At 43.5% G+C, this 26,629-nt stretch overlaps 1 protein-coding gene across 3 annotated transcripts in view; it reads left to right on the top strand.

Moving 5' to 3' along the window:
* Window positions 1-667: 667 nt before the first annotated feature.
* cry2 (cryptochrome circadian regulator 2) overlaps window positions 668-26,629 on the top strand; it is a 37,241-nt gene continuing 11,279 nt past the window's right edge. Inside the window, exons 1-7 of one of the 3 annotated variants that reach the window (XM_014125727.3) lie at window positions 668-980; window positions 7,495-7,603; window positions 18,833-18,975; window positions 20,903-20,950; window positions 21,221-21,405; window positions 25,621-25,850; window positions 26,076-26,387. In XM_014125727.3, coding sequence (XP_013981202.3) covers window positions 823-980; window positions 7,495-7,603; window positions 18,833-18,975; window positions 20,903-20,950; window positions 21,221-21,405; window positions 25,621-25,850; window positions 26,076-26,387 — 1,185 coding nt within the window. In that variant the 5' untranslated portion in view covers window positions 668-822. Of the gene's footprint in view, window positions 981-7,494; window positions 7,604-18,832; window positions 18,976-20,902; window positions 20,951-21,220; window positions 21,406-25,620; window positions 25,851-26,075; window positions 26,388-26,629 lie in introns of those variants that run through there. The other 2 variants (XM_014125728.3, XM_082957405.1) reach the window with 2 other exon arrangements.

Raw genomic sequence — 26,629 nt, 5'->3', positions numbered from 1 at the left:
ACGATGGAAATAAATGTCTTAAAAAATGTAAGGCAGTCGGAGGCAAGATCTGGTGGGACCATTCTAGCCAATTAGAGGCCTTTTCGAGTGTGAACAACAGGCACAAGTCCAATATAAAGTAGCTTTTTCAAAGTTGCCGGGATGTCACGTGTCCTACTTATATCAGTACAAACGTAACAAGGCATTCTATTGAACTAATAAGCCATCATTGTTTTTGTTAACCAAATTCGACACGCTCATTGACCTCTATACAAAAACTCATCGCTTTGTGAGCGGAAAAAAAACCGCCACCTGCTGGAGCAGACAGATTTTGGGCCCAGTATACTCTGTCGCTTCACCTCTTCCTCTATCTTATATTCAATTCAAATGGGCTTTATTGCCATGGGAAACATGTGTTAACATTGCCAAAGCAAGTGAAATAAACTAAAGTAATGACACCAACAACAACAAAAAACATCAACAAAAAACAATTATTATTGAACATTTTTAACTAACGATCCTTCTATCTGTGTTCCGCGCATTGAGCTTTAATAAGAACGGTTCCACTTTCAGAAAACGTGGCGTTCTGATATAACACGTGCGAAGCAACCAATTGACGCTGAGCTAAACGGTCACTCTCTGACCAATGGGGGAAGAGAGAAGACGAAAGTGGTTACGTAGTAGTGCTTTGGATCCGTCCGCTCCACATTTCTTCCTGTTGTTGACAGGACTCCAACTTGGAAGACTCAATGTGTGTCTGTTACATCGTAAAATGAAGACATTTTAGGATTTATCTTAATTCAATTTGTTATTTTTGGTATTATTATGGACTAGCTTGGAATCATGGTTGTGAATTCAGTGCATTGGTTTCGTAAGGGATTGCGGTTACACGATAATCCGGCTTTACAGGAAGCTCTAAATGGCGCGGACACTGTGCGATGTGTTTATATATTGGATCCGTGGTTTGCTGGTTCCGCCAACGTCGGCATCAACAGATGGAGGTTAGTGTCAATGCACATATTACTAAAACGACTAAGTATAACTTTATGAAATAATAGCTGTATAAAGTACAGCGGTCTAAGGCACTGCATCTCAGTGCAAGAGGCGTCACTACAGTCCCTGGTTCGATTCCAGACTGTCTCACATCCGGCCGTGATTGGGAGTCCCATTGGGCGGTGCACAGTTGTCCAGATTTAGCCGGGGTAGGCGGTCATTGTAAATAAGAATGTGTGGAAGTAAACACACTGACTCTAACTAGCTAGTTTTTAGCTAGTGGAAAAGCGAAGTACATCTGCATCAAGTACTGAAAATGCTGGCAAGACATCGGGCATAGTCTTGCTCCGCATCACAAAAATAATCACGATACAAATTAGCAACTTCTTCAGTAGTTTACTACTTGTACTGCAAAACGCACAAATTGAAGAAGAAAAAAATCCAACACTGCCACGCACCGCAACCTAGTCAAGCAGATGAGTTGCAGCGCGCATAAGAACAATCTAAAGGCCCGAACTAGAGTCCAGCCAATGACTTAAGTAGTTTAACATGTTATTCCTCCAACCTCGTGGAAGTGACAAACTGACACATTTTCATGTTTTTTCTTCAAAAACAACTTTATATTGAAGGTGTCCTTTTTGATTTCAAATCAAATGTTATTGGTCACATACACATGGTTGGCAGATGTTAATGCCAGTGAAATGCTTGTGCTTTTGATGATCGTTAGACCCGACGACGTGTTCCTACGCGTGAGTTTATTTAGCCAACATCGTCTACAAGTGTGATCGGGGATTTCTGCTGGAGAAGCGGTTTTAGCCTGTCTTCGTACTGTCTTTGACTGGATGGAGAACATAGGGAGGGTTTCACAGCGCGAAAGTTTTAGAGCCTAGTCTCTAGTCAGAAATCGCATTTATTTTGGGAGATGGCAAAATATGACCTTCATTCAAGACAGGAGAAACGCATTATTTCAGTTGGTAATACATTGATAAACAAAGGGAAAACAATCATACAATTAATATGTACGACTTGGTGGGAGCCTTTGCGCACTTTTGGATAAAGACACAGCTACCAACACAAACACATGAAGTCCATGTGGTAGCTAGTAGTCAGTCTCGCCATTTGAGACGTTGAAGAGTTATTGAGGGGTTATTGTATCCTGTTTTTAAAATGAGAAGGCAACCATTAACCGGGTTCCCATTGTAATGGAAAGCTTTGTATGGAAAACCAAGTTGAAGACAACATTCATGATAACCGCAACATCCTTCAGTTGCAATGGCGTTAAACAAACGAAAGAGCCTACATCTCTCATAAAAACTGATCACAAATGAAATTACAGAATTATTATATTGGAGCAGTAGAACTTATAAATCGGCTTCCAATAACTTCAATTACTTTTCAAGGACAAAATAGCCTAGAGAAAATGTCCGATTTTCAAGGTATGAATGAATTGCGCGTAGCAAATATTTAACCGACACTTTGATCTACTTTCTGCTTCAAGCAACAACCAGCTGTTTGACAGTTTGCTCTCTCTGCCGGACAGATAATCTATAGCAGGGGTCACCAACCTTTTCTGAGTAAAACTACCGCTCCGATGTATTAAATATATATATATATATATATATATATATTACTTAAATGTAACATTAGCGTAATAAGAACAGTTCTGTAGAAATGAGGTTTGTGTGTAACCGATGTGAAATGTCTAGTTAGTTAGCGGTGGTGCGCGCTAATAGCGTTTCAATCAGTGACGTCACTCGCTCTGAGACTTGAAGTAGGGTTTCGCCTTGTGTTGCAAGGGCCGCGGCTTTTGTGGCGTGATGGGTAACAATGCTTTGTGGGTGACTGTTGTTGATGTGTGCAAGGGTCCCTGGTTCGAGCCCAGGTTGGGGCGAAGAGAGGGACGGAATCTACACTGTTATGGCCTACATTATCACAGCATATTGACTATATGCCTGGCCTGCCAATATTGTTCTTCACAGACCATATTATATTTTAAAAACTTGAGCTTTGATAACAAAATAGCTCATTTGGTATAGCACTTGCGAGGCACAGCTGAGCATAAATTGAAATAATTTGCAAATAATTAGCTTTTTTATTTTACTGGACTGATGGTACCTGCATCTGATGGGCATGGTGCTTTCACGACAACTGGGAACTCAGGGGGAAAAAGAGGTCAGATCGTGACATCAGTGAACTTCAGGTCGGAAACTCGGAGCTCTAGAAAGATGCCAGAGTTTTTTACTTGGAATTCCCAGTCGGATCTCTTGAACGCTCTGAAGTCGGTTTCAGAGTTCCCGGTTGTTTTGATCACTGCATTCGTCTCAGCGGAGGAATGGAGAAAGCAGCAGAGGGTCCGCCTCTCACGGACCCTGCTCTCTCCTTCCTTTCCTCTGTTGAGACTGACCAGAGAGGGGACAGTCTTCCAACTGATGGCGAAATTCGAGTCGCACCACATCTGCACAAATTCATGTTGCTCCTATGACCAGAGATAGAACTGTCCCTCAATATTAAAATAGACGTGACGAGCTGCTATTAACAATAAAAATGCAAGGCTGTTGATACACTTGGCTACTCATTTTTTGCAGCTGCAGCGCAAGTAGGAAGAAGCACATTTTATGTTTCATAATAGTGACATTGCTGAATAAAAATGTAGACAAGAACTCAATCATAAAAACAGCAGCTCTTTGCTGTTTACTTTGTCAGTCTCTCTGGTCATGGTTTTAAAAGTTATAAAATCTCACGAAGGCAAGTATCAAACTTTGCTGTGGCCTTGGTTGTGGAAGCTGTAGGAACCGTGATTTGAGCTGTCCGATTGGCCAGTGCAGTAGGAAAACTCGATTTAGCCACAGATCAACCGGTCTGCCAGGCAGACTGACTTTGTCTTTTCAGACATGGTTCAAAACGGTAACACTTTGCCTACTCGGTGCTCATTGTTCTTCCTCTGTCAACCATGGTTACCTGCAAGGAAACACATGCCGTCATCATTGCTTTGCACAAAAAGGGCTTCACAGGCAAGGATATTGCTGCCAGTAAGATTGCACCAAATCAACCATTTATCAGATAATCAAGAACTTCAAGGAGAGCAGTTCAATTGTTATGAAGAAGGCTTCAGTGCGCCCAAGAAAGTCCAGCAAGCGCCAGGACCGTCTCCTGAAGGTGATTCAGCTGCGGGATCGGGGCACCACCAGTACAGAGCTTGCTCAGGAATGGCAGCAGGCAGGCGTGAGTGCATCTGCACGCACAGTGAGGGGAAGACTTTTGGAGGATGGCCTGGTGTCAAGAAGGGCAGTAAAGAAGCCACTTCTCTCCAGGAAAAACATCAGGGACAGACTGATATTCTGTGAAAGGTACAGGGATTGGACTGCTGAGGACTGGGGTAAAGTAATTTTCTCTGATGAATCCCCTTTCCGATTGTTTGGGGCATCCGGAAAATAGCTTGTCCAGAGAAGACAAGGTGAGCGCTACCATCAGTCCTGTGTAATGCCAACAGTAAAGCATCCTGAGACCATTCATGTGTGGGGTTGCTTCTCAGCCAAGGGAGTGGGCTCACTCACAATTTTGCCTAAGAACACAGCCATGAATAAAGAATGGTACCAACACATCCTCCGAGAGCAACTTCTCCCAACCATCCAGGAACAGTTTGGTAACGAACAATGCTTTTTCCAGCATGATGGAGCACCTTGCCATAAGGCAAAATTGATAACTAAGTGGCTCGGAGAACAAAACATCGATATTTTGGGTCCATGGCCAGGAAACTCCCCAGACCTTAATCCCATTGAGAACTTGTGGTCAATCCTCAAGAGGCGTGTGGACAAACAAAACCCCACAAATTCTGACAAACTCCAAGCATTGATTATGCAAGAATGGGCTGCCATCAGTCAGGATGTGGCCCAGAAGTTAATTGACAGCATGCGAGGGTGGATTGCAGAGGTCTTGAAAAAGAATGGTCAACACTGCAAATATTGACTCTTTGCATCAACTTCATGTAATTGTCAATAAAAGCCTTTGACACTTATGAAATGCTTGTAATTATACTTCAGTGTTCCATAGTAACATCTGACAAAAATATCTAAAGACACTGAAGCAGCAAACTTTGTGAAAATTAATATTTGTGTCATTCTCAAAACCTTTGGCCACGACTGTACAATGCTGTCAAGGCAAAGGGTGGCTACTTTTGAAGAATCTCAAATATAAAATACTTTTTTTGGTTACTACATGATTCCATATGTGTTATTTCATACTTTTGATGTCCTCACTATTCTACAATGTAGAAAACAGTAAAAAAATTTTTGGGGGAATTAGTAGGTGTGTCAACCTACTGTATATACAGTGCCTTTGGAAAGTATTCAGACCCCTTTACTTTTTCCACATTTTGTTACGTTACAGCCTTATTCTAGAACTGATTGATGAGGAATAAAAACAATCTTCACACAATATCCCATAATGACAAAGCAAAAAAAAAACGTTTATTTGAAATTGTTGCTAATTTCTTAAAAATAAACAACTTAAATATTACATTTACATAACTATTTAGACCCTTTTAATCAGTACTTTGTTTGGCAACAATTACAGCATCGAGTCTTCTTGGGTATGACACTACAAGCTTGGCACACCTGTATTTGGGTAGTTTCTCTCATTCTTCTCTGCAGATCCTCTCAAGCTCTGTCAGGTTGGATGGGGAGCATTGCTGCACAGCTATTTTCAGGTCTCTCCAGAGATGTTCGATCATGTTCAAGTCCAGGCTCTGGCTGGACATTGAGACTTGTCCCGAAACCACTCATGCGTTGTCATGGCTGTGTGCTTAGGGTCGTTGTGCTGTTGCAAGGTGAACCTTCACCCCAGTCTGAGGTCCTGATCACTCTGGAGCAGGTTTTCATCAAGGATCTTTCTACTTTGCTCCGTTCATCTTTCCCTCGATCCTGACTATTCTCCCAGTCCCTGCCGCTGAAAAACATCCCCACAGCATGATACTTGCTTCACCAGCGGGATGGTGCCAGGTTTCCTTCTGACGTGGCGCTTGGCATTCAGGTCAAAGAGTTCAATCTTGGTTTCATCAGACCAGAGAATCTTGTTTCTCATGGTCTGGGAGTCTTTTAGGTGCCTTTAGGCAAACTCCATGCGGGCTGTCATGTTCCTTTTTTACTGAGGAGTGGCTTCTGTCTGGCCACTACCATAAAGTCCTGATATGTGGAGTGCTGCAGAGATGGTGGACCGTCTGGAAGGTTCTCCCATCTCCACAGAGGAACTCTGGAGCTCCTCCAGAATGGCCATTTGGGTTCTTGGATACCTCCCTGACCAAGGGAGGTGTCTAAGATTCTCCCTTGTTTGGCTGAGCGGCCAGCTCTAGAAAAAGTATTCGTGGTTCCAAACTTCTTCCATTTAAGAATGATGGAGGCCACAGTGTTCTTGGGGAAATTGTTTGGTACTCTTCCCCACATCTGTGCCTCGACACAATCCTGTCTCAGAGTTGTACGGACAACTCCTGCATCCTTATGGCTTGGTTTTTGCTCAGACATGGGGGACCTCGTATAGACCGGTGTGTGTGCCTTTCCAAATCATGTCCAATCAATAGAATTTACCACAGGTGGACTCCAGGGATCAAGTTGTAGAAACATCTCAAGGATGATCAGTGGAAACACGATGCACCAGAGCTTAGATTCGAGTGTCATAGCAAAGGGTCTGAATACTTATCTAAATAAGGTGTCTTGAATTTCTGTCTTGAATACATTTGCTAAAATTTCTAAAATCCTATTTTTGCTTTGTCAGTATGGAGTATTGTGTGTAGATTGCAGAGGAAATGTTTTTATTTAATCAATTTAGAATATGGCTATAATGTAACAAAATGTGGAATAAGTAAAGGGGTCTGAATACTTTCCGAAGGCACTGCGGAAACACTGAAGTTGAACTGTATGTTGTTGGGCCAAGCTGTTTTGGCTCTCCTATTCTCCCATCTATGTATCCTGCTGTGGCTGACTACCAGATGATGATGATGGATCCTTCTATATGGGCTCAGCGAGTTCCTCGTAAGGTTTCTTCCTTCTATATGGTTGCCGCTGTCAACCGCTGTCCACAAAGTCACCACATCCAAGGTCAAATCTGATGTTAAGGAAAGATCGTGCTGGCAACACATATTGTGTTAGTCTAAAAAAGCGTGTAAGTTTAGGGCCAGGACGATACCAGTATCGCAACAACAACAAAAAATCATGGAAAAAATGAAAACACGAAGCAGAACCAACTCCTTGTTCCTTTTAAAATATTGTGTTTGTGGGAAATAAATACATGTGACTCTGGATGACAACATAATGATATTTCTTTCCAACATTAGGGTTGTTTTCCTTAAGAAGTGAAATCCAATTTGTGTTTTGTTTCCTTGCCACGATACTAACGAGTATCGCAATACTGGTATAGTCCCGGCCCTATCTATGTTTCGATTTTGGTTTTCTTAAGAGCTCTGTGACAATGACAAATTTCCTTGTTAAATAAATGTTCACATTTGTTGATTGATTGAGATTTTTTTCACAGGTTTCTGCTGGAGTCTTTGGAGGACCTGGACAGCAGTTTGAGGAAGCTGGATTCCAGGCTGTTTGTGGTGCGAGGCCAACCTGCTAACGTGTTTCCCAGTCTCTTTAAGGTACTGTAGTCAAGTCACGGTTAGCCCTACAGTTTTGATTTTGGGTTATACTACTTTATGTAATGAGCATGTTCATTGAATTGGGTACAGCAAAAGCTCATAAGCCTACAGTTGCGAGCAGTTACATCAAAAAACATATTGGCCAAAACGTATGCAGTTACTGTACTTTAGCACAAGACAATTGAGCTATCTCATTCTCACATTGCCAGCTTTGTCAATACGCAAGTATTTTCCTACCTGGATGTGATGTAGGCTACTACTCCGTAATGACTGGAATCAGTAGGTGTATTGAATTGTGATGGTATACTACACCTTGAATCATGGGTCAACACCGTGAACATCTTCCGTGGTGTGGCTTCATTCGGATTATCATAATAGTATTCTACAGAACCATGCATTTGAGTAATACTGCAATGTGAGAATTGTCTCCTTTACTAATGCGACCCTAGCTAATGTGTCTCTGACGACAGCTGTACTACTGCGACCCTAGCTAATGTGTCTCTGACTAGTGCGACCCTAGCTAATGTGTCTCTGACTAGTGCGACCGGAGCTAATGTTTCTCTGACAAAAGGTCTGAGTTGTTTTGGAAGGGTCAACTTTGAGCTCCACTCACAATGGATATGACCATGAATAACATAATATTACCCTCATTATTGTATAGTTATGCTGCAGATGTATTTTTTAATGCTAGCAAGTATCAGGATACTTGGTATCGTCCTGGCCCTACTAGACGTTGCATAACCCAAATTGTAAAACTCAATCCCTGTTTTGTTTTTAATAGTGATGGCGCATGAATTTGGGCATTTATAGGCCTATTTGGGTCCATTAATAGCTTTAGTTTCTCAGAAGACTATTATAGCCATAATACTACACAGCCTACCACCCACCCACCTCAATTTTCTTCCCAAAGAAATAAAAATGGGTTCTGAGAATATGCATTCTTACAGAGAACATAAACCTGCTTACTTACTATGGATGTGCATCTTTCCCTTCCAAGACAGCAGGGGCGGCAGGTAGCCTAGTGGTTAGAGCGTTGGACGAGTAACCGAAAGGTTGCAAGTTCAAATCCCGAGCTGACAAGGTACAAATCTGTCGTTCTGCCCCTGAACAAGGCAGTTAACCCACTGTTCCTAGGCCGTCAATGAAAATAAGAATTTGTTCTTAACTGACTTGCCTAGTTAAATAAATAAAGGTACACAAAAAAAAGACAATTCGATATGTATCTAGATACATGGGATACTGTGGTACGATACAGTAGCGATACATTTTAGTTTGAAACTATTTGGTTTGATTAGATTCGATGCACTAAACATTTTCCATTCTAAATTCAAAATCTGCTGCTGATGGAGCTCATGGGCTGGATCTGTCTGAGCTGATTTATGTCATGTGTGTTTATCCTGACAAGGTAGTAAAACAATAGTACATTTTTTATGTCCTGAATTTGTTAAAATGCAATTTTAGGCTTAAGGATTAGGCAGTGGAAGTTACCTTAATAGAAAATGACTCCAGTGAAAGTCACCCAGTAAAATACTACAGTGAGGGGGAAGTACACTGCTCAAAAAAATAAAGGCAACACTTAAACAACACAATGTAACTCCAAGTCAATCACACTTCTGTGAAATCAAACTGTCCACTTAGGAAGCAACACTGATTGACAATAAATTTCACATGCTGTTGTGCAAATGGAATAGACAACAGGTGGAAATTATAGGCAATTAGCAAGACACCCCCAATAAAGGAGTGGTTCTGCAGGTGGGGACCACAGACCACTTCTCAGTTCCTATGCTTCCTGGCTGATGTTTTGGTCACTTTTGAATGCTGGCGGTGCTTTCACTCTAGTGGTAGCATGAGACAGAGTCTACAACCCACACAAGTGGCTCAGGTAGTGCAGCTCATCCAGGATGGCACATCAATGCAAGCTGTGGCAAGAAGGTTTGCTGTGTCTATCAGCGTAGTGTCCAGAGCATGGAGGCGCTACCAGGAGACAGGCCAGTACATCAGGAGATGTGGAGGAGGTCGTAGGAAGGCAACAACCCAGCAGCAGGACCGCTACCTCTGCCTTTGTGCAAGGAGGAGCAGGAGGAGCACTGCCAGAGCCCTGCAAAATGACCTCCAGCAGGCCACAAATGTGCATGTGTCTGCTCAAGCGGTCAGAAACAGACTCCATGAGGGTGGTATGAGGGCCCGACGTCCACAGGTGGGGGTTGTGCTTACAGCCAAACACCGTGCAGGACGTTTGGCATTTGCCAGAGAACACCAAGATTGGCAAATTCGCCACTGGCGCCCTGTGCTCTTCACAGATGAAAGCAGGTTCACACTGAGCACGTGACAGACGTGACAGAGTCTGGAGACGCCGTGGAGAACGTTCTGCTGCCTGCAACATCCTCCAGCATGACCGGTTTGGCGGTGGGTCAGTCATGGTGTGGGGTGGCATTTCTTTGGGGGGCCGCACAGCCCTCCATGTGCTCACCAGAGGTAGCCTGACTGCCATTAGGTACCGAGATGAGATCCTCAGACCCCTTGTGAGACCATATGCTGGTGCGGTTGGCCCTGGGTTCCTCCTAATGCAAGACAATGCTAGACCTCATGTGGCTGGAGTGTGTCAGCAGTTCCTGCAAGAGGAAGGCATTGATGCTATGGACTGGCCCGCCCGTTCCCCAGACCTGAATCCAATTGAGCACATCTGGGACATCTTGTCTCGCTCCATCAACCAACGCCACGTTGCACCACAGACTGTCCAGGATTTGGCGGATGCCTTAGTCCAGGTCTGGGAGGAGATCCCTCAGGCGACCATCCGCCACCTCACCAGGAGCATGCCCGGGTGTTGTAGGGAGGTCATACAGGCACGTGGAGGCCACACACACTACTGAGCCTCATTTTGACTTGTTTTAAGGACATTACATCAAAGTTGGATCAGCCTGTAGTGTGGTTTTCCACTTTAATTTTGAGTGTGACTCCAAATCCAGACCTCCATGGGTTGATAAATTGGATTTCCATTGATTATTTTTGTGTGATTTTGTTGTCAGCACATTCAACTATGTAAAGAAAAAAGTATTTAGTAAGATTATTTCTTTCATACAGATCTAGGATGTGTTGTTTAAGTGTTCCCTTTATTTTTTTGAGCAGTATATTTCATCCCCTGCTGATTTTGTACGTTTGCCCACTGACAAAGAAATTATCAGTCTATAATTTTAATGGTAGGTTTATTTGAACAGTGAGAGACAGAATAACATAAAAAAAATCCAGAAAAACACATGTCAAAAATGTTATAAATTGATTAGCATTTTAATGAGGGAAATAAGTATTTGACCCCCTCTCAATCAGAAAGATTTCTGGCTCCCAGGTGTCTTTTATACAGGTAACGAGCTGAGATTAGGAGCACACTCTTAAAGGGAGTGCTCCTAACCGCAGCTTGTTACCTGTATAAAAGACACCTGTCCACAGAAGCAATCAATCAATCAGATTCCAAACTCTCCACCATGGCCAAGACCAAAGAGCTCTCCAAGGATGTCAGGGACAAGATTGTAGACCTACACAAGGCTGGAAGGGGCTACAAGACCATCGCCAAGCAGCTGGGTGAGAAGGTGACAACAGTTGGTGCGATTATTCGCAAATGGAAGAAACACAAAAGGAATGAAAGCATAAACAAAACAAAAATATACAAAATATAGTTCTCACACAAAAAAATCATCTAATTGGACTGTATTCTATATACGTCCAATGTTCTGGCAAAATGATTATCATGGCATTGTCTCTAATGCCATATCTAGGGTTTTCCTACTTGGTGTGTTGCTTAGGTGCTATCCTAAGTTGATAACTATATGATAAGTCTACAGCTGTAATGCACCAGTTTTGGGCAGTCTACAGGTATGACCTACGGACTTCTGGGAAGAAAACTGGTGAGTGCTGTAGAGTCAAAGGCCTAGAAGTAAATGTTCAACTTTACTAAGGCTGGTATATTGCTTGGGCCCTTAAGTGGTCCTAGCATAAATCCTAATTGGATGTTCCGTTGTGCATGTGCGCTTATGCTTACACAAGCGCGCATGTCAAGGGAAGAAAACCAAGTATCCGGGCAGATTACAACTTGTTCAGAATGAGTCTGACGTAGTCAGGTAATTTTCAGGTCAATGCCTGGAGGTCAGTCAGAATTGGTGTCAAGAGAGTCTGTAGTAGTTTTTCTACAAGTCACTGTCTTCCACTATTGTAGTGGCGATAGGTATGAAGTCTTATTTCATAGCTATGTTATCCACGGAGGAGCTAACCTCACGACGGAAGTACTCTTTAAGTATTGGACCAGTCATACGTGGTGTGATCATGGTTCATGACTTCTAATAATTTTACTCCTGAATGGAGGGTCCTATTTATTAGTGACATGTGTGTTAACCATTGGAAGAGTGCACTGGAGATTCCCCTCCACGTGTTGCACTCTGAGTGACTCCTATGTCGCTGTTGTCAATGGTAATTTGATTGGTTAAATCTCTAACCTTCTTACTGATTGTAGCTGGTCTGACTGTTGCTAGTATTTGTACTGGTACTCAAGGGGACCAGTTATCCTACCGATTTATTCTGAAATATTATCTACCGGAACACATGATTGGAGCATTTTACTTGTTGTATTGTAGTTGAACCTACACATGGCAAAGAATGATTATTGTTGCCATTTGTTTTGGAGGTGGACAAGTCCACTGGACTTCCTTTACGACCAGTGTGGTACACCTCAGTACTATCTTAGATGTCTTCTAAGATAGGCCCCTAGACGGGGATTGTCTGCTCCTCACTGTTCTCATAGGAGAGTTTACAACTAGATTTGATTTATGCTCTGGCGGCCTCGTACGGTGTTGTCCGTAGTCTTGACCCCCCCACCGGCCTCGATGAGGGTCATCATGGGTCTGGGCTACTATTCCCCCCCTTTGTGCCTCGGGACCCCCCCACCAGCGGGTGGTGTTGGTGTTCGATGCGCAAATGAAAAGGTCGGACCCTATGTACGAGTTGTCAGCGGCCGCGTTTTTATGAGAGTAGCTGTAACCTTTTGACCAAATCTCCTGGTGTTTGTGCTTCAAAACGCTCAGTGGCTGTCGAGGCATGTCAGTCACCACCGCGTCCGCGTGTGGCGACCTCTTCATTACCTGCGAACTGAGACGTTTGACCTTTTTCTTCGCAACTTTTGTATCAGAGTCTATAGACAGAGCCCGGGGGCTTGTTTTTTGATCAAGCGGGCCCTGGATAGGGTCTTGAATGAGAGCGGGAGAAATTTGAACTTTAACGTCCATGCTATGGGTGTTAATTCCTGCGGACCTGGTGTCCGGTAATTCCCCGTCTAGTCCTTGTGACTTATCTTTTACCCTTTTCTCAAATTGTTCTCGCTTAAGTTCTTCCCGTAGTGGGACTTCTGGAGAACATTGGTCTACGTTTTGGTCGTCCTTCAACCCTTTGTTACCCTTGTGCTCTGACACTTTTTGTGGGTTGGGTGCAGGAACGTAGCGAACGGGTCGATTGTAGCGGTAGTCATGTTGATGGCTACTTACTTTACAGTTATTTCGACCGCGGAGGTTATTGGAATCATGGTTTCGTGGTAGAAACTGTTGTTGTGCGTCATCTCTCGACGCTCCAATACCTGATAATGCACCCTCTAACTGGAGTGAGTGCTCCTGGTTAAACTTCAAAACTGAGTGGTCAGGGCTCTTAGCGTTGTGAACTTTTGATGCCTCAAAAGCTGTGCTTGCAAGCTCTCTGAGTTGTAAGATAGGCAAGCCAACGTGGGCTGCAGGGCCCAAGTAGGTAATGAAGGCGGGATACATGTTCGACAGAAACATTTGTTTGAATGGTAACAGCTCTTCCATTCCTGTTTCTGTGAGTAGGCCAAAGTAAGCTGAACGAAGCCTATGATAGAAAGCTTGTGGGTGTTCGTTCCGAGCTTGTTTGACGGTGTTAGCCAGTGAGCTATCGTGTTTGCGAGTCGCAGAACCACTGAATTCTAATTTCAAAGCTGTGGCAAGTTTAGCATAGTCATTTAGCACGTGTTGCTGTTGTAGACGAATGAACCTCGTCACGTGTCTATTCGACGTTCGCTTCAACAGGTAAACCCTGTCAGAACCCGTAGCGTTCGGGTAGCCACCCAACGCGTCCTCTGTCAGCTAGGAACGTCTCAGTATCGTTTGGCTGACCTGGAACGGGGTCAAAGGTGGGGAAATTCTTGACGAGTTTGTCAAGGTATTCCGCGCCAAGCGGGCGGAGAGGGTTGGCTTCATCCTGTGGAGAGATTGGGGCCGAAAGGCCAAGAGAAGAAGCCAAGCCTTGTTGTTGTTGGCCAAGAGGCGCCATATTACTCAGTGCCGAATGGCCAAGAGGAGAAGACTGAGGGACACATGAGGGAGGCAAGGTCTGAAACCTATTGTCTTCACTCCTGTGAGTACAAGGCTCCGGTTGCTTGGATGGGAAGTCGCGCTGTAGAGCGTGACCATTCTGGATTTCCTCCAGATGGTACCTAAGGGTGGAATTCTGCTGCATTGCAGAGTCCACTTGAGCGCTTAGAGTACTGATTTTGGACACGTGAGTGTCACACCTGCTCCTTTCGGTCTCAAAATTATCTGTCGTGGTTTGCAGATTGTGGTCTCGAGTACGGAGCGAGAGATTCAGTGATGAGATTTCCTCTGCTTGCTTAGAAATCAATATTTCCAACCTCATCACCTGAGTTCTCTCATCATTCATTTGGTCAGCGACTTCAATAAGTTCTGCTGATTTATCATCCAACTTTGTCATTGTGTTCATTAACTGATCGTCTTTGGTCTGCAGCGCTTTGAGGAGCACCGTGTTATTTTGAGTAACATTCAACAAAACAGCATGCATGTTGTCAAGTTGAGCGCTCCTGTTTGTAGATAACTCTTCAGATTTATCTAGTTTGGCATGGACATCATCGTATTTAGTTTTGGCTAAATCGAGTTGTTCCTGTAGAAAACGATTTTGTTGAAGAGCTTGTGCTTGTTCATCGTCATACGTTTTTGCAATTACATTTAATTGTTCAGTTTTCGAACGCAGTTCCATAGCTAGCAGAATTTTTCCCTTTTCTGCATTTATCATTGGTTTCCCGGTTCTCTCCACCTGTCCCTTTTATGTCTACCGTTACCTGCTCGTGCTTCCGCTGTGCACTGCAGTATTGTACAGATGGCAATCTCGGATGGCAAGACATCAGAGCTAGACTGGAGAGAACCTTTACGAGGCCTGCGCCCGATGGTTGATTTTGGAAAACATTTTTGTCTGCTTTTCCACTAATGGCATAATTAGGTTTATCGCTGCTGAGGTCAGAGATCAATCCATTTACGGGTGGAGGTTCACTAATTAGCGGGCGAGTGGGGACCACCCCCTCTGATAGCCTGCACATTATTAGAACATTTGAAAGGAAAAAATGTTTTTCCTAATTTTCCAAAATGTTGGAATGTGAGGGAGCTGCAAAGACGATTTTAATCTATTTATAGACGTTAATGAACCATCAGTACTGTACAGTACTGTGGAAGTTGGACGTGAATGAATTTGCAAAAGCAAGTTGAATTAATCAATGCCAATGATTAGTCCTACCTGGGTAGGCTATCTGGGTATTAAACTTAAATTACCTGAGAGGTTGCTTCATCCCGGTTAATATGCAAAGTTTAAGTTGTCTCATTTAATTGGAAGAACCTAGAAAGGTATGTTCGACAATTTAACTTATTAAATTGAATGAGACGATAATCCATACAATCTCCATTGATTGGATATCATAGGTGTAAACCGTAGTTCAAATGTTGGGACCCTTCACCACTAGGGTACGCTCCTCCCTGGGGCTGAGCCACATGGGATTCACTCCCGTCAGTAAGGGGTTTTACTGACTGTGCCTTGCTAAAGCAGATTTTACTGATTAATCTATTTATGATATATCAAACCTGTATAGGCTATCTGGGAATTAACTTTCAATTAACCTGAGAGCATTGCTTCATCTAAGTTAAGTTTGGAAAAAGTTAATCATGTCTCATTGTAGACGCCCAATCAATTTTGGATATTATTTGAAAGATCCACTTGAAAAGGTAAATCTGGCAATTTCACTTGTTAGTTAAATTGAATGAGACGTCATATCCAGTCAATTGTGATTGTCTGGATATGTTACCGTGCTCCACGTTTGAATTTCCCCTAGAGATGTACTGGCAATTCTTCACCACCAGGGTGCAGAATGCTGAAATTAAACGGAAGTACAAAGGTCGGACTTCCGTCGCGCTAGCGGATGAATTTTAAACGTGTTACGGGGGAGGGTAAAATGTTCCCTCTCTGTTAGCTTACCCGTAATGCTAAGCTATTGCTACTTGGTTCAGGAGTATCCTTCCAAGCACCAAAATAGGATCCTTTCACTTATGGAAAGGGTGGGTTTTCTAGTGACGTCTCACCTTAACCCCATTCAGCATATTCTGCTGGCGTTTATGTTGACCGGAGCGACACGGTACTTAACTACAAATACGCATACGGTCTGCCCACACTGTCTTAGTGCGGTAGGCAAATTATTCGGCTCGGTTACCAGACAGTTAACTTCTAATTTCTAACCTTACTCTAGAAGTTAATATTTACCGACAGAAATAGTACCGTTTGGCCTAACGGACTAAATCTGGAATTTATCCCTCACTGCTATCGACACAAGACCGGAGCTACTCTAAATAGCTTCTCTCAATGGAAAATGCACAATCACTTTGTTTACATAGCAGCTGTTTGTACAATTCTGTTTGCACAATTGATATATAGAATTTCACAGCAAAGTCCAATTCTATCTTAGATTCCTCGCACAGGGGCTCCAAATGTCGTGTCTTTGGGGGTACCATTAAACGGAAGATATGTTTATCAATTAGCTCCCTGTAATTATTATCACGCGATTAAACTGATTAATCGTTTAATTGTAATTAACTAGGAGATCGGGGCACCAAGGAGAATATTCAGATTACAAAGCTATAATTTTCCTAATATAACTTTCCTGTACTATAATATTATATTCTATTATAGTATAGGCCGATTATCTTCTAATTTCAATGGTGTATTTTACCTCTAGTCCAGTCTCATTCCAAACGTCGTAAATTGTTGTATCTGCACGAACCCAGTCTTTACTAAAATCATCCATACATCAATTGTCTTAAAATCATTTATTTACTACACTAAGTAATTAACAGAAAAACATACAAACAGCAACTATCGTCACAGAGGATTGGTAGAGGAATGTGCCCTTGTGGGCTAAACAGGCAGGTCGGCCTGTTGAACAATGGATCATAAAAGGTCAGCTGTGGCAGTTACACAGAGTTCATTAATATTAACAATTGACAATTGAAGGCTCACTCATTCGGGAACAATTGCAATCAATATATATTTACGCTCGTGTCGTCGTGATCCTTGTTCGAAAGTTCTGTTCTGTTGGGGAGTTTTGTCCGCGTTCTCTCTCTCTCTCGGTTAGAATGGATCTTTCAGAGCGACATTCATTAATGTCGTCATCGAATGGTTGTTTCGTTGGTCTTCGCGTTCGATGATATAATTTACTTAGCTGCAGACTAATAATTAATATCAAAGACTTGTTCTTATTCTGTCGGTCTCGATAGTCTAAAAGTTAACCACGTGGTATCGTTCACTTTCAGTAGAGTACTTGGATGGTCAAACCTATGGCCATAGAGTGTAGGCCTGGTCTGAAGAAATGTAAATCAGGGGGTGTTTTATAGTGCCCATAGAACAGCTTGTCAAATGACGCCTGGTCCTGTATGGGTCCCGGGGGCGTGCCTATGACTGAGTTAGAATTGTATTTCTGTAACCAAATCTATCACATTACATCAGTACATAGCATCTCAATGTCTTACAAAAGCTTTATCCTTATTAATACATTCCATACACCCATATGATGCAAGTCTTAAACTGTGTCTATTATATAAACAGTTTTATGGTAATATTGCTATATTGTCTCTTCTGAGTATCACAAAATTGTACCAAGCGGATCAGTTCGTAGCTGGATTCTTCACCAATCTTCCATACCTTCTCCAGAACACAAAATGTCGCTTGGCTCTCCAATTCTATGAGTTGGAAGAATTTCCTGTGTCTCTCTATGGGCCATGTGGCCAGAGACTCTCCTGGAATTTTAGAGTTTTTACGACCCTTTACACACAGGGTGGATTGGGTGCAAAAGGGAGGGGTCAACTGTCCTCCCTGTACCAAAAGAGGCCAACGTCATGACACAATGAAGTTTGGTCATACATGAGACAAGCTGATGAATCACCATTTAGTCTTGAGGGAACGTTTTAGGAAATAGAGCCAATGGTACAGTTGGTAAGTAAATCAAGGAACACTGAACAAACTGTAAAGAACAAATGATCTGCTGCCAGGACCAAGCACTCTGTACATCCACTCACCTGTTCTCACTTCTGAGAAATTGGACTTATTTTGCAGGTATCAATTCACCTCTATGAAGGTTGACAAAGAGGAGAGCCATACACATCACCGCATTGCCTCTGTCGTCAAGGCTGCTTGTCATAATACGGTAATTCGGAAGATATTTCCTTCTGAATTACCACTTTGCCACACTTTAGTTTTTCAGATGTCCAGTTTACAGTGCTAGAGTACGTGTAGTGGGTGACTCACTGACCAGCAGGTTGGAGAAAGGGCTGTTTATGTAAGAGTCCATCAGGTCTGAGGAGAGGGGGTACGTTTCACTCTAAGCTCTCATTATCATGGGTTCAGCAGCAAGGCCTACTGTAGATGGAGGAAACGCTATAGAGGTCAGATGTCTATACACTCCAATAACTGCATTGCAGATACAGTGCCCTCTGCTGTCTGTAGGCCTAGTGAATGTGGTTATAGTTATCAAATTGTTCTGCAGATCACTATAGGAACGGTGCACTGAAGCAGCATGCATTGCTGCATTTATTCAGCCGCTGCTTCAACAAGTAGGATGTTTTAGAGGGTTCTGTGACCTACGCTGACCACTGGTTTCTTCAAGCACTGATGAAGAATCCTGTTGTTTTTACCTTTCCCCTTTGTGTAGCCTAGACTCTAGCCACCTGCCATGTAGACTAGATGATAATGTGTACTGTTCACTGATCTTTAGGCCCATGTCTGGGAGATAAGGTGTTGTCCCAATAACATCAGCGATGATCTCAACCCCAGTTAGCTTTTCATTGTGACTTAAGATAACATGTATTATCTTTCATCCTCCCTCTCCCCATCTCTCTCTGCTCCTGTCTGTAGGAGTGGAACGTCACCCGGTTGACCTTTGAGTATGACTCTGAGCCCTATGGGAAGGAGAGAGATGGCGCCATCATTAAAATGGCCCAGGAGTTTGGAGTGGAGACCATAGTGAGGAATTCTCACACACTCTACAACTTGGACAGGTTAGTCACTGACTGTCACACTCAGTAGGAAGGGTCCAATAAGTGAAATGTTTATTTCCCCATTATACCGCTTATCTAACCTAGTCCCAAATCGTTTTGTTCTGTATAGCCGCAGGACAATGACCATAGGAGTTGGCAAGACGTCACAAACAGATCTGGGCTCAGACTAGTGAATGTTGAGTCATTTGAATGTTGAGCTCACTCTGTTCCCAGTGCTATTAAAAATATGTCGTTCTGTCCCTGAGCAAGGCAGTTAACCTACTTTTCCCCGGGCACCGAAGATGTGGACATCGATTAAGGCAGCCCTCCGCACCTCTGATTCAGAGGGGTTGGGTTCAATGCGGAGACACATTTCAGTTGAAGGCATTCAATTGTACAACTGACTAGGTATCCCCCTTTCCCTTTCAACACCTTATTGGATAAACCAGAGCAAACGGTGTCCCAGGGGAAACCTTACTACTGTGGTGCTGTAGCACATCTGAGATGATGCTACGTGTTATGCCATGGGGACAGCCAGCTGACAGTCTGGTGTCGTCACAACCAGAACAGTGTGGGAAATAAACTTACCCCAGCAATACTGTAAAATGCTGAATTAACAGATTATTTGACCAGAGAGAAGTCCATAAGATTTTGACAGTCTATTTTGCCTATCCAGTAGGCTAAGAGATGTCATTATACCACCGGAAATCAAACTAGAGAACAATGCAGTGGGTAACATAATTGTGATTTCATGCTATACAGACACATGCTGCAAACAGAGTTCAAAGGGGAAAAGCACTGAAGTAGAATGAACTGAAAGAGTTTTGATGTTCTACTTCCCACAAACACACAGTCCCATAGAATCCCATAGCTCAGTGATGCTTCCTAGTGGTGGGTTAATGTAACTGACTGTCACACCACACAACATGTGCAGGCTCCAGGCAGTGGGAGGAGGAAATGGCTGAGCAGGGAGGCAGTCACTGTGGCAGACATGTGCGTGGCGGACAGGTGGGGTGGCGGTGCTAAGCCATTGCAACCATATTGCTGCTGGAGACACATGGGGGCTCCTGACGCCTGCTCGGCCCTGCCCACAATATGAGTTGATCCAATAGGAATACCTAAAAGGGCCCAAATGGCGCCAATATAGATGAGCGTTGCGTAAGATGGGACCTATTTTATAAGATTCACGCTGTAACTTAATCAGTGGTTAGGGGATAACTACAGTACCAGTCAAAAGTTTGGACACACCTACTCATTCAAGGGTTTTTCTTTATTTTTACTGTTTTCTACATTGTAGAATAATAGTGAAGACCTCAACTATGAAATAACACATATAGAATCATGTAGTAACCAAAAAAGTGTAAAACAAAACAAAATATATTTGGGATTCTTGAAAGTAGCCACCCTTTGCCTTGATGACAGCTTTGCACACTCTTTGCATTCTCTCAACCAGCTTCATGAGGTAGTCACCTGGAATGCATTTCAATTAACAGGTGTGCCTTGTTAAATATGTATTTGTGGAATTTCTTTCCTTAATGTGTTTGAGCCAATCTCACCAACAATGCTTTGCTCTGTTATGAGTCAATATGTTGCCAGATTATTGTTTTTAAATATGTTTAAGTACTTTATGTATATCAGGGGTATATGAGGTAATGGAAAAGATGAATAACAACTTTATAACTTGATAACTATGATCCAATCCAGTACCATTATTATGTTGACTATCAATTATTTATACTGTAGGTTTTTAGATAGTACTGAAAAGTACAACTGTTTTGAATTGTGATGAGAAATGATGTACCAGCCAGTTAATTTACACAACCAGTTTGCTGACGTGCAAAGATCACCACATCAGTATCAATTGGCATTTCAACAAGTAATGCTCTGTTTTAATCCTGAAATGACATTTTCATAATTTCTACCTCTACATTTACACCATCATCTTCAGGATCATTGAGATGAACAACTGCCCTCCGCTCGCGGTCAAGAATCACCCGTGCGTTTTCCTCAACAGCATCACTTCACCACAACAGTATTATTATGGACATTTCAACAAAGTTACCTCGGGCCTGGTATTCACAAAACGTCTGATTAGAAATGCTGATCTACGGTCAGTTTTGCCTTTTACATCGTAATAAATAAGATAACGGGCAGGGTGAGGACCTAATCCTAGATCAGCATTCCTACTCTGAGACGCTTTATGAATACGGTCCCGTATCTCAATATGTTTTAATCTCACTATCCTTCATGTTTCTACTGTTATCAGGATCGTTGAGATGAACAACGGCAGTCCTCCGCTGACCTTCAAGAGGTTCCAGGCCTTAGTGAACAGGCTAGAGCTGCCTATGAAACCCCTGCCCACCATCACACAAGAACAGATGAGCAGTTGTCGGACGAAGATCGCTGACAACCACGACGAACACTACAGTGTCCCCTCTCTGGAAGAGCTCGGTAATCAATTAATCAGTCAGTCAATCAATTAGATGTATTTTAATACTCCTTTGATATGAGCAATCACTGCATTTACAGTAACCCAGCATAGACTCCATCCAGACCATGTAAGAGAATGACATTCAATTATGGATTGTCATTTTGACTTGGGTGTACCATATATACTACCGGTCAAAAGTTTTAGAACACCTACTAATTCAAGGGTTTTTCTTTATTTTTACTATTTTCTAAATTGTAGAATAATAGTGAAGACATCAAAACTATGAAATAACACAAATGGAATCATGTGTGCTATTTCGTTAGTTTTTTTGCGTTGTTTAACTTATTTTGTACATAATGTTGACGCTACTGTCTCTTATGACCAAAAATAACTTCTGGACATCAGAATAGCGATTACTCACCTCGAACTGGAATAATTTTTCTTTAACGAGTCCGGCGCGAAGGATATAGTGCTTTCTTGGGAACGGGCCCAAATCCCCCGTCATTTGCGTTAGGAAAAGATGGAGAAAAATGGGGCAGAGGTCGGGCTGCCTTCTGAGAATTCATAGGCAAATGAGTAAACTCCCACTGCCATCTGTTCTATTGGCCAAAGTACCATCCTTGGAAAATATCTTATGTTTCACTGAGTCATCGTTGACCGACAACACGGATAATATAGAGCTGGCGGGATTTTCCGTGCACCGGCAGGACAGAGAAGCTACGTCTGATAAGACGAGGGGCAGGGGTGTGTGTCTATTTGTCAATAGCAGCTGGTGCGTGATGTCTAATATTGAAGAAGTTTCGGGGTATTGCTCGTCTGAGGTAGAGTACCGTATGATAAGCTGTAGATCACACTATCTACCAAGAGAGTTCTCATCTATATTATTCGTATCCGTCTATTTACCACCACTAACCGATGCTGGCACTAAAATTGCACTCAACCAGCTGTATAAGGCCATAAGCAAACAAGAAAATGCTTATCCAGAAGCGTTGCTGCTAGTGGCCAGGGACTTTAATGCAGGCAAACTTAAATCCATTTTACCAAACATGAGATGAGATGCATGCAAAATGTCACACACAGAGATGCGCACAAAGCTCTCCCCCGCCCTCCATTTGGCAAATCTGACCATAATTCTATCCTCCTGATTCCTGCTTACAAGCAAAAACTAAAGCAGGAGGTTCCAGTGACTCGCTTAATACGGAAGTGGTCAGATGACTCGAATGCTACGCTACAGGACTTTTTTGCTAGCAAAGACTGGAATATGTCCCCACAGGAGGCCTTTTGGTAGGCCGTCATTGTAAATAAGAATTTGTTCTTAACTGACTTGAGTAGTTCAATTTAAATTGAGGAATACACCACCTCAGTCATCGGCTTCATAAATACGTGCATCGACAACGACTTCCCAGTGAACGTACGTACATATCCCAAGCAGAATCCGCATCGAGCTAAAGGCTAGAGCTGCCGTTTTCAAGGACAAACCATCAAACAAGCAAAGCGTCAATTTAGGATTGAATCCTACTACACCGGCTCTGGCGCTCGTCAGATGTGGCAGGGCTTGAAAACTATTACGGACTACAAAGGGAAACCCTGCAGTGAGCTGCCCAGTGACGCGAGCCTACCAGATGAGCTGAATACCTTTTTTATGCTCGCTTCAAGGCAAGCAACATTGAAGCATGCATGAGAGCACGAGCTGTTCTGGATGACTGTGTGATTACGTTCTCGGTAGCCAATGTGAGCAAGGCCTTTTAAACAGGTCAACATTCACAAAGCCGCGGGGACGGATTACCAGGACATGTACTCAAAGCATGCGCGGACCATCTGTCAAGTGTCTAAACTGACATTTTCAACCTCTCCCTGACCGAGTCTGTAATACCTACATGTTTCAAGCAGACCACCATAGTCCCTGTGTCAAAGGAAGCGAAGGTAACCTGCCTAAATGATTACCACCCCTTAGCGTTCACGTCGGTAGCCATGAAGTGCTTTGAAAGGCTGGTCATGGCTCACATCTACAGCATCCTCCCAGATACCCTAGACCCACTCCAATTTGCATACCGCCCAACAGATCCACAGATGTCTCAATCGTACTCCACACTGTCCTTTCCCACCTGGACAAAAGGAACACCTATGTGAGAATGCTGTTCATTGACTACAGCTCAGCATTCAACACCATAGTGCCCACTAAGCTAAGGATCCTGGGACTAAACACCTCCCTTTGCAACTGGATCCTGGACTTACTGACGGGCTGCCACCAGGTGGTGAGGGTATGCAGCAACACATCTGCTATGCTGATCCTCAACACTGGGGCCCCTCAGGGGTGTGTGCTTAGTCCCCTCCTGTACTCCCTGTTCACCCACGACTGCATGGCCAAACACGACTCCAACACCATCATTAAGTTTGCTGACAACAAAACAGTGGTAGGCCTGATCACCGACAACGGTGAGTCAGCCTATAGGGAGGAGGTCAGAGACCTGGCAGTGTGGTACCAGGAGAACAACCTCTCCCTCAATGTGATTAAGATAAAGGAGCTGATCGTGGACTACCGGAAAAGGCAGGCCGAACAGCCCCCCATTAACATCAATGGGGCTGTAGTGGAGCCGGTCGAGAGTTTCAAGTTCCTTGGTGTCCGCATCACCAATGAACACTCATGGTCCAAACACACCAAGACAGTCATGAAGAGGGCACGACAACACCTTTTCCCCCTCCGGAGACTTTTTTTTTTTTGCATGGGTCCCCAGATCCTCAAAGTTCTACAGCTGCACCATTGAGAGCATCCTGACCGGTTGCATCATCGCCTGGTCTGGTAACTGCTTGGCATCTACACGTAAGGCGCAACAGAGGGTAGTGCGTACGGCCCAGTACATCACTAGGGCCAAGCTTCCTGCCATCCAGGATCTATATCCTAGCAGGTGTCAGAGGAAAGCATAAAACATTGTCAAAGACTCCAGTCACCCACATCATAGACTGTTCTCAGAAGATGGCCCTATTTGGTAAAAGACCACATCCATATTATGGAAAGAACAGCTCAAATAAGCAAAGAGAAACGACAGTCCATTACTTTAAGACATGAAGGTCAGTCAATACGGAACATTTCAAGAACTCTGAAAGTTTCTTCAAGTGCAGTCGCAAAAAGCATCAAGCATCATGATGAAACTGGCTCTGAAGAGTACTGCCACAGGAATGGAAGACCCAGAGTTACCTCTGCTGCAGAGCATATGTTCATTAGTTACCAGCTTCAGAAATTGCAGCCCAAATAAATGCTTCAGAGTTCAAGTAACAGACACATCTCAACATCAACTGTTCAGAGTACATTGCGTGAATCAGGCCTTCATGGTCGAATTGCTGCAAGGAAGCAACTACTAAAGGACACCAATAAGAAGAAGAGACTTGCATAGGCCAAGAAGCAAGAGCAATGGACATTAGACCGGTGGAAATGTGTCCTTTTGGTCTGGAGACCAAATGTGAGATTTCTGGTTCCAACCGCCTTATCTTTGTGAGACTGAGTGTGGGTGAACGAATGATCTCTGCATGTATATTTTCCCACCGTAAAGCATGGAGGTGGTGTTATGGTGTGGGGGTGCTTTGCTGGTGACACTATCTGTGATTTTTATTTAGAATTCAAGGCACACTTAACCAGCATAGCTACCACAGCATTCTGCAGCGATACTCCATCCCATTCAAGAGGACAATGACCAAAAACACACCTTCAGGCTGTTTAAGGGCTATTTGACCAAGAAGGAGAGCGATGGAGTGCTGCATCAAATGACCTGGCCTCCACAATCCCCTGACCTCGACCAAATTGAGATGGTTTGGGATGAGTCAGATCGCAGAGTGAAAGAAAAGCAGCCAACAAGTGCTCAGCATATGTGGGAACTCCAAGACTGTTGGAAAAGCATTCCAGGTGAAGCTGGTTGAGAGAATGCCAAGAGTGTGCAAAGTTGTCATCAAGGCAAAGGGTGGCTACCTTGAAGAATCTCAAATATAAAATCTATTTTAATTGTTTAAGCATTTTTCTGATTACTACATGATTCCTTATGTGTTATTTCATAGTGTTGATGTCTTCGCTATTATTCTACAATGTAGAAAATAGTCAAAATAAAGGAAAACCCTTGAATGAGTAGGTGTTCTAAAACCTTTGACCGGTAGTATGTATATATTTTTTCACTGTGTGTGAGGCTAAATGTAGTCACAGTGCACATGGTATCTGACTGTTCTGTGCTCTCTGTTCCGTTCTCCAGGATTCAAGACTCAAGGCCTGGACCCTGCGGTGTGGAAGGGAGGGGAGTCTGAAGCACTAGAGAGACTCAACAAACACTTAGACAGAAAAGCCTGGGTAGCTAGCTTTGAGCGAGCCAGGATCAACATGTGTTCGCTGATCGCCAGTCCCACGGGCCTCAGCCCCTATCTACGCTTTGGATGCTTATCATGTCGAGTCTTCTACTACAACCTGAGGGAACTCTACATGAAGGTACTGATCAACACAATAGAGATCTTTTTAATTTTTTTATTTTACAGGAATACATGTTGGTGTTTGGAATGGGATAAAGAAGCTGTTTGATCATGTAATATTGATGTAAAAGAACATTTTGTTTCTGCATGCTCTCTGTGGTATAGGCTGGGTTACTGTAAAGCACAACTGCTGATGTAAAAAGTGATTTTTGATTGGTATTTCTCTATCCATCCCCCCACTCAGTTGCGGAAGCATTGCAGTCCCCCGCTCTCTTTATTCGGCCAGCTCCTGTGGAGAGAATTCTTCTATGCAGCGGGAACCAACAACCCTAACTTCGACCGGATGGAGGGCAACCCCATCTGTGTTCAGATCCCCTGGGACCATAACCCTGAGGCCCTGGCCAAGTGGGCCGAGGGGAGCACAGGCTTCCCCTGGATAGATGCTATCATGACCCAGCTGAGGCAGGAGGGCTGGATCCACCACCTGGCCAGACACGCTGTGGCCTGCTTCCTGACCCGGGGAGACCTGTGGATCAGCTGGGAGAGTGGCATGAGGGTAGGTTAGATTCCCTTCCCTCTCCAGTCGTTTACGTTAACTTTTTCTCGATTAATCTTTCTTCATGTCCTCAGTCCCTTTCCTCCTTCTCAAATGCATTGGAGGAGAAGATCAAAGGTCTCCCCTCTGACCTTCTCCTGCAATGGGCTTTGAGAGGGCATGCAAGGAATCAAAGAAGGTAATTGAGAAAGATCCAGTGTCACCCAACGTGCACCACCATACCACAACAAGGGTTGTGGAGA

Source organism: Salmo salar, chromosome 10 (assembly GCF_965601325.2).
Source record: "Salmo salar chromosome 10, fSalSal1, whole genome shotgun sequence".
Classification (NCBI taxonomy): domain Eukaryota; kingdom Metazoa; phylum Chordata; class Actinopteri; order Salmoniformes; family Salmonidae; genus Salmo; species Salmo salar.
The sequence above is the reverse complement of the archived record's forward strand: the minus strand, read 5'-3'. Positions and strand labels throughout refer to the sequence as shown.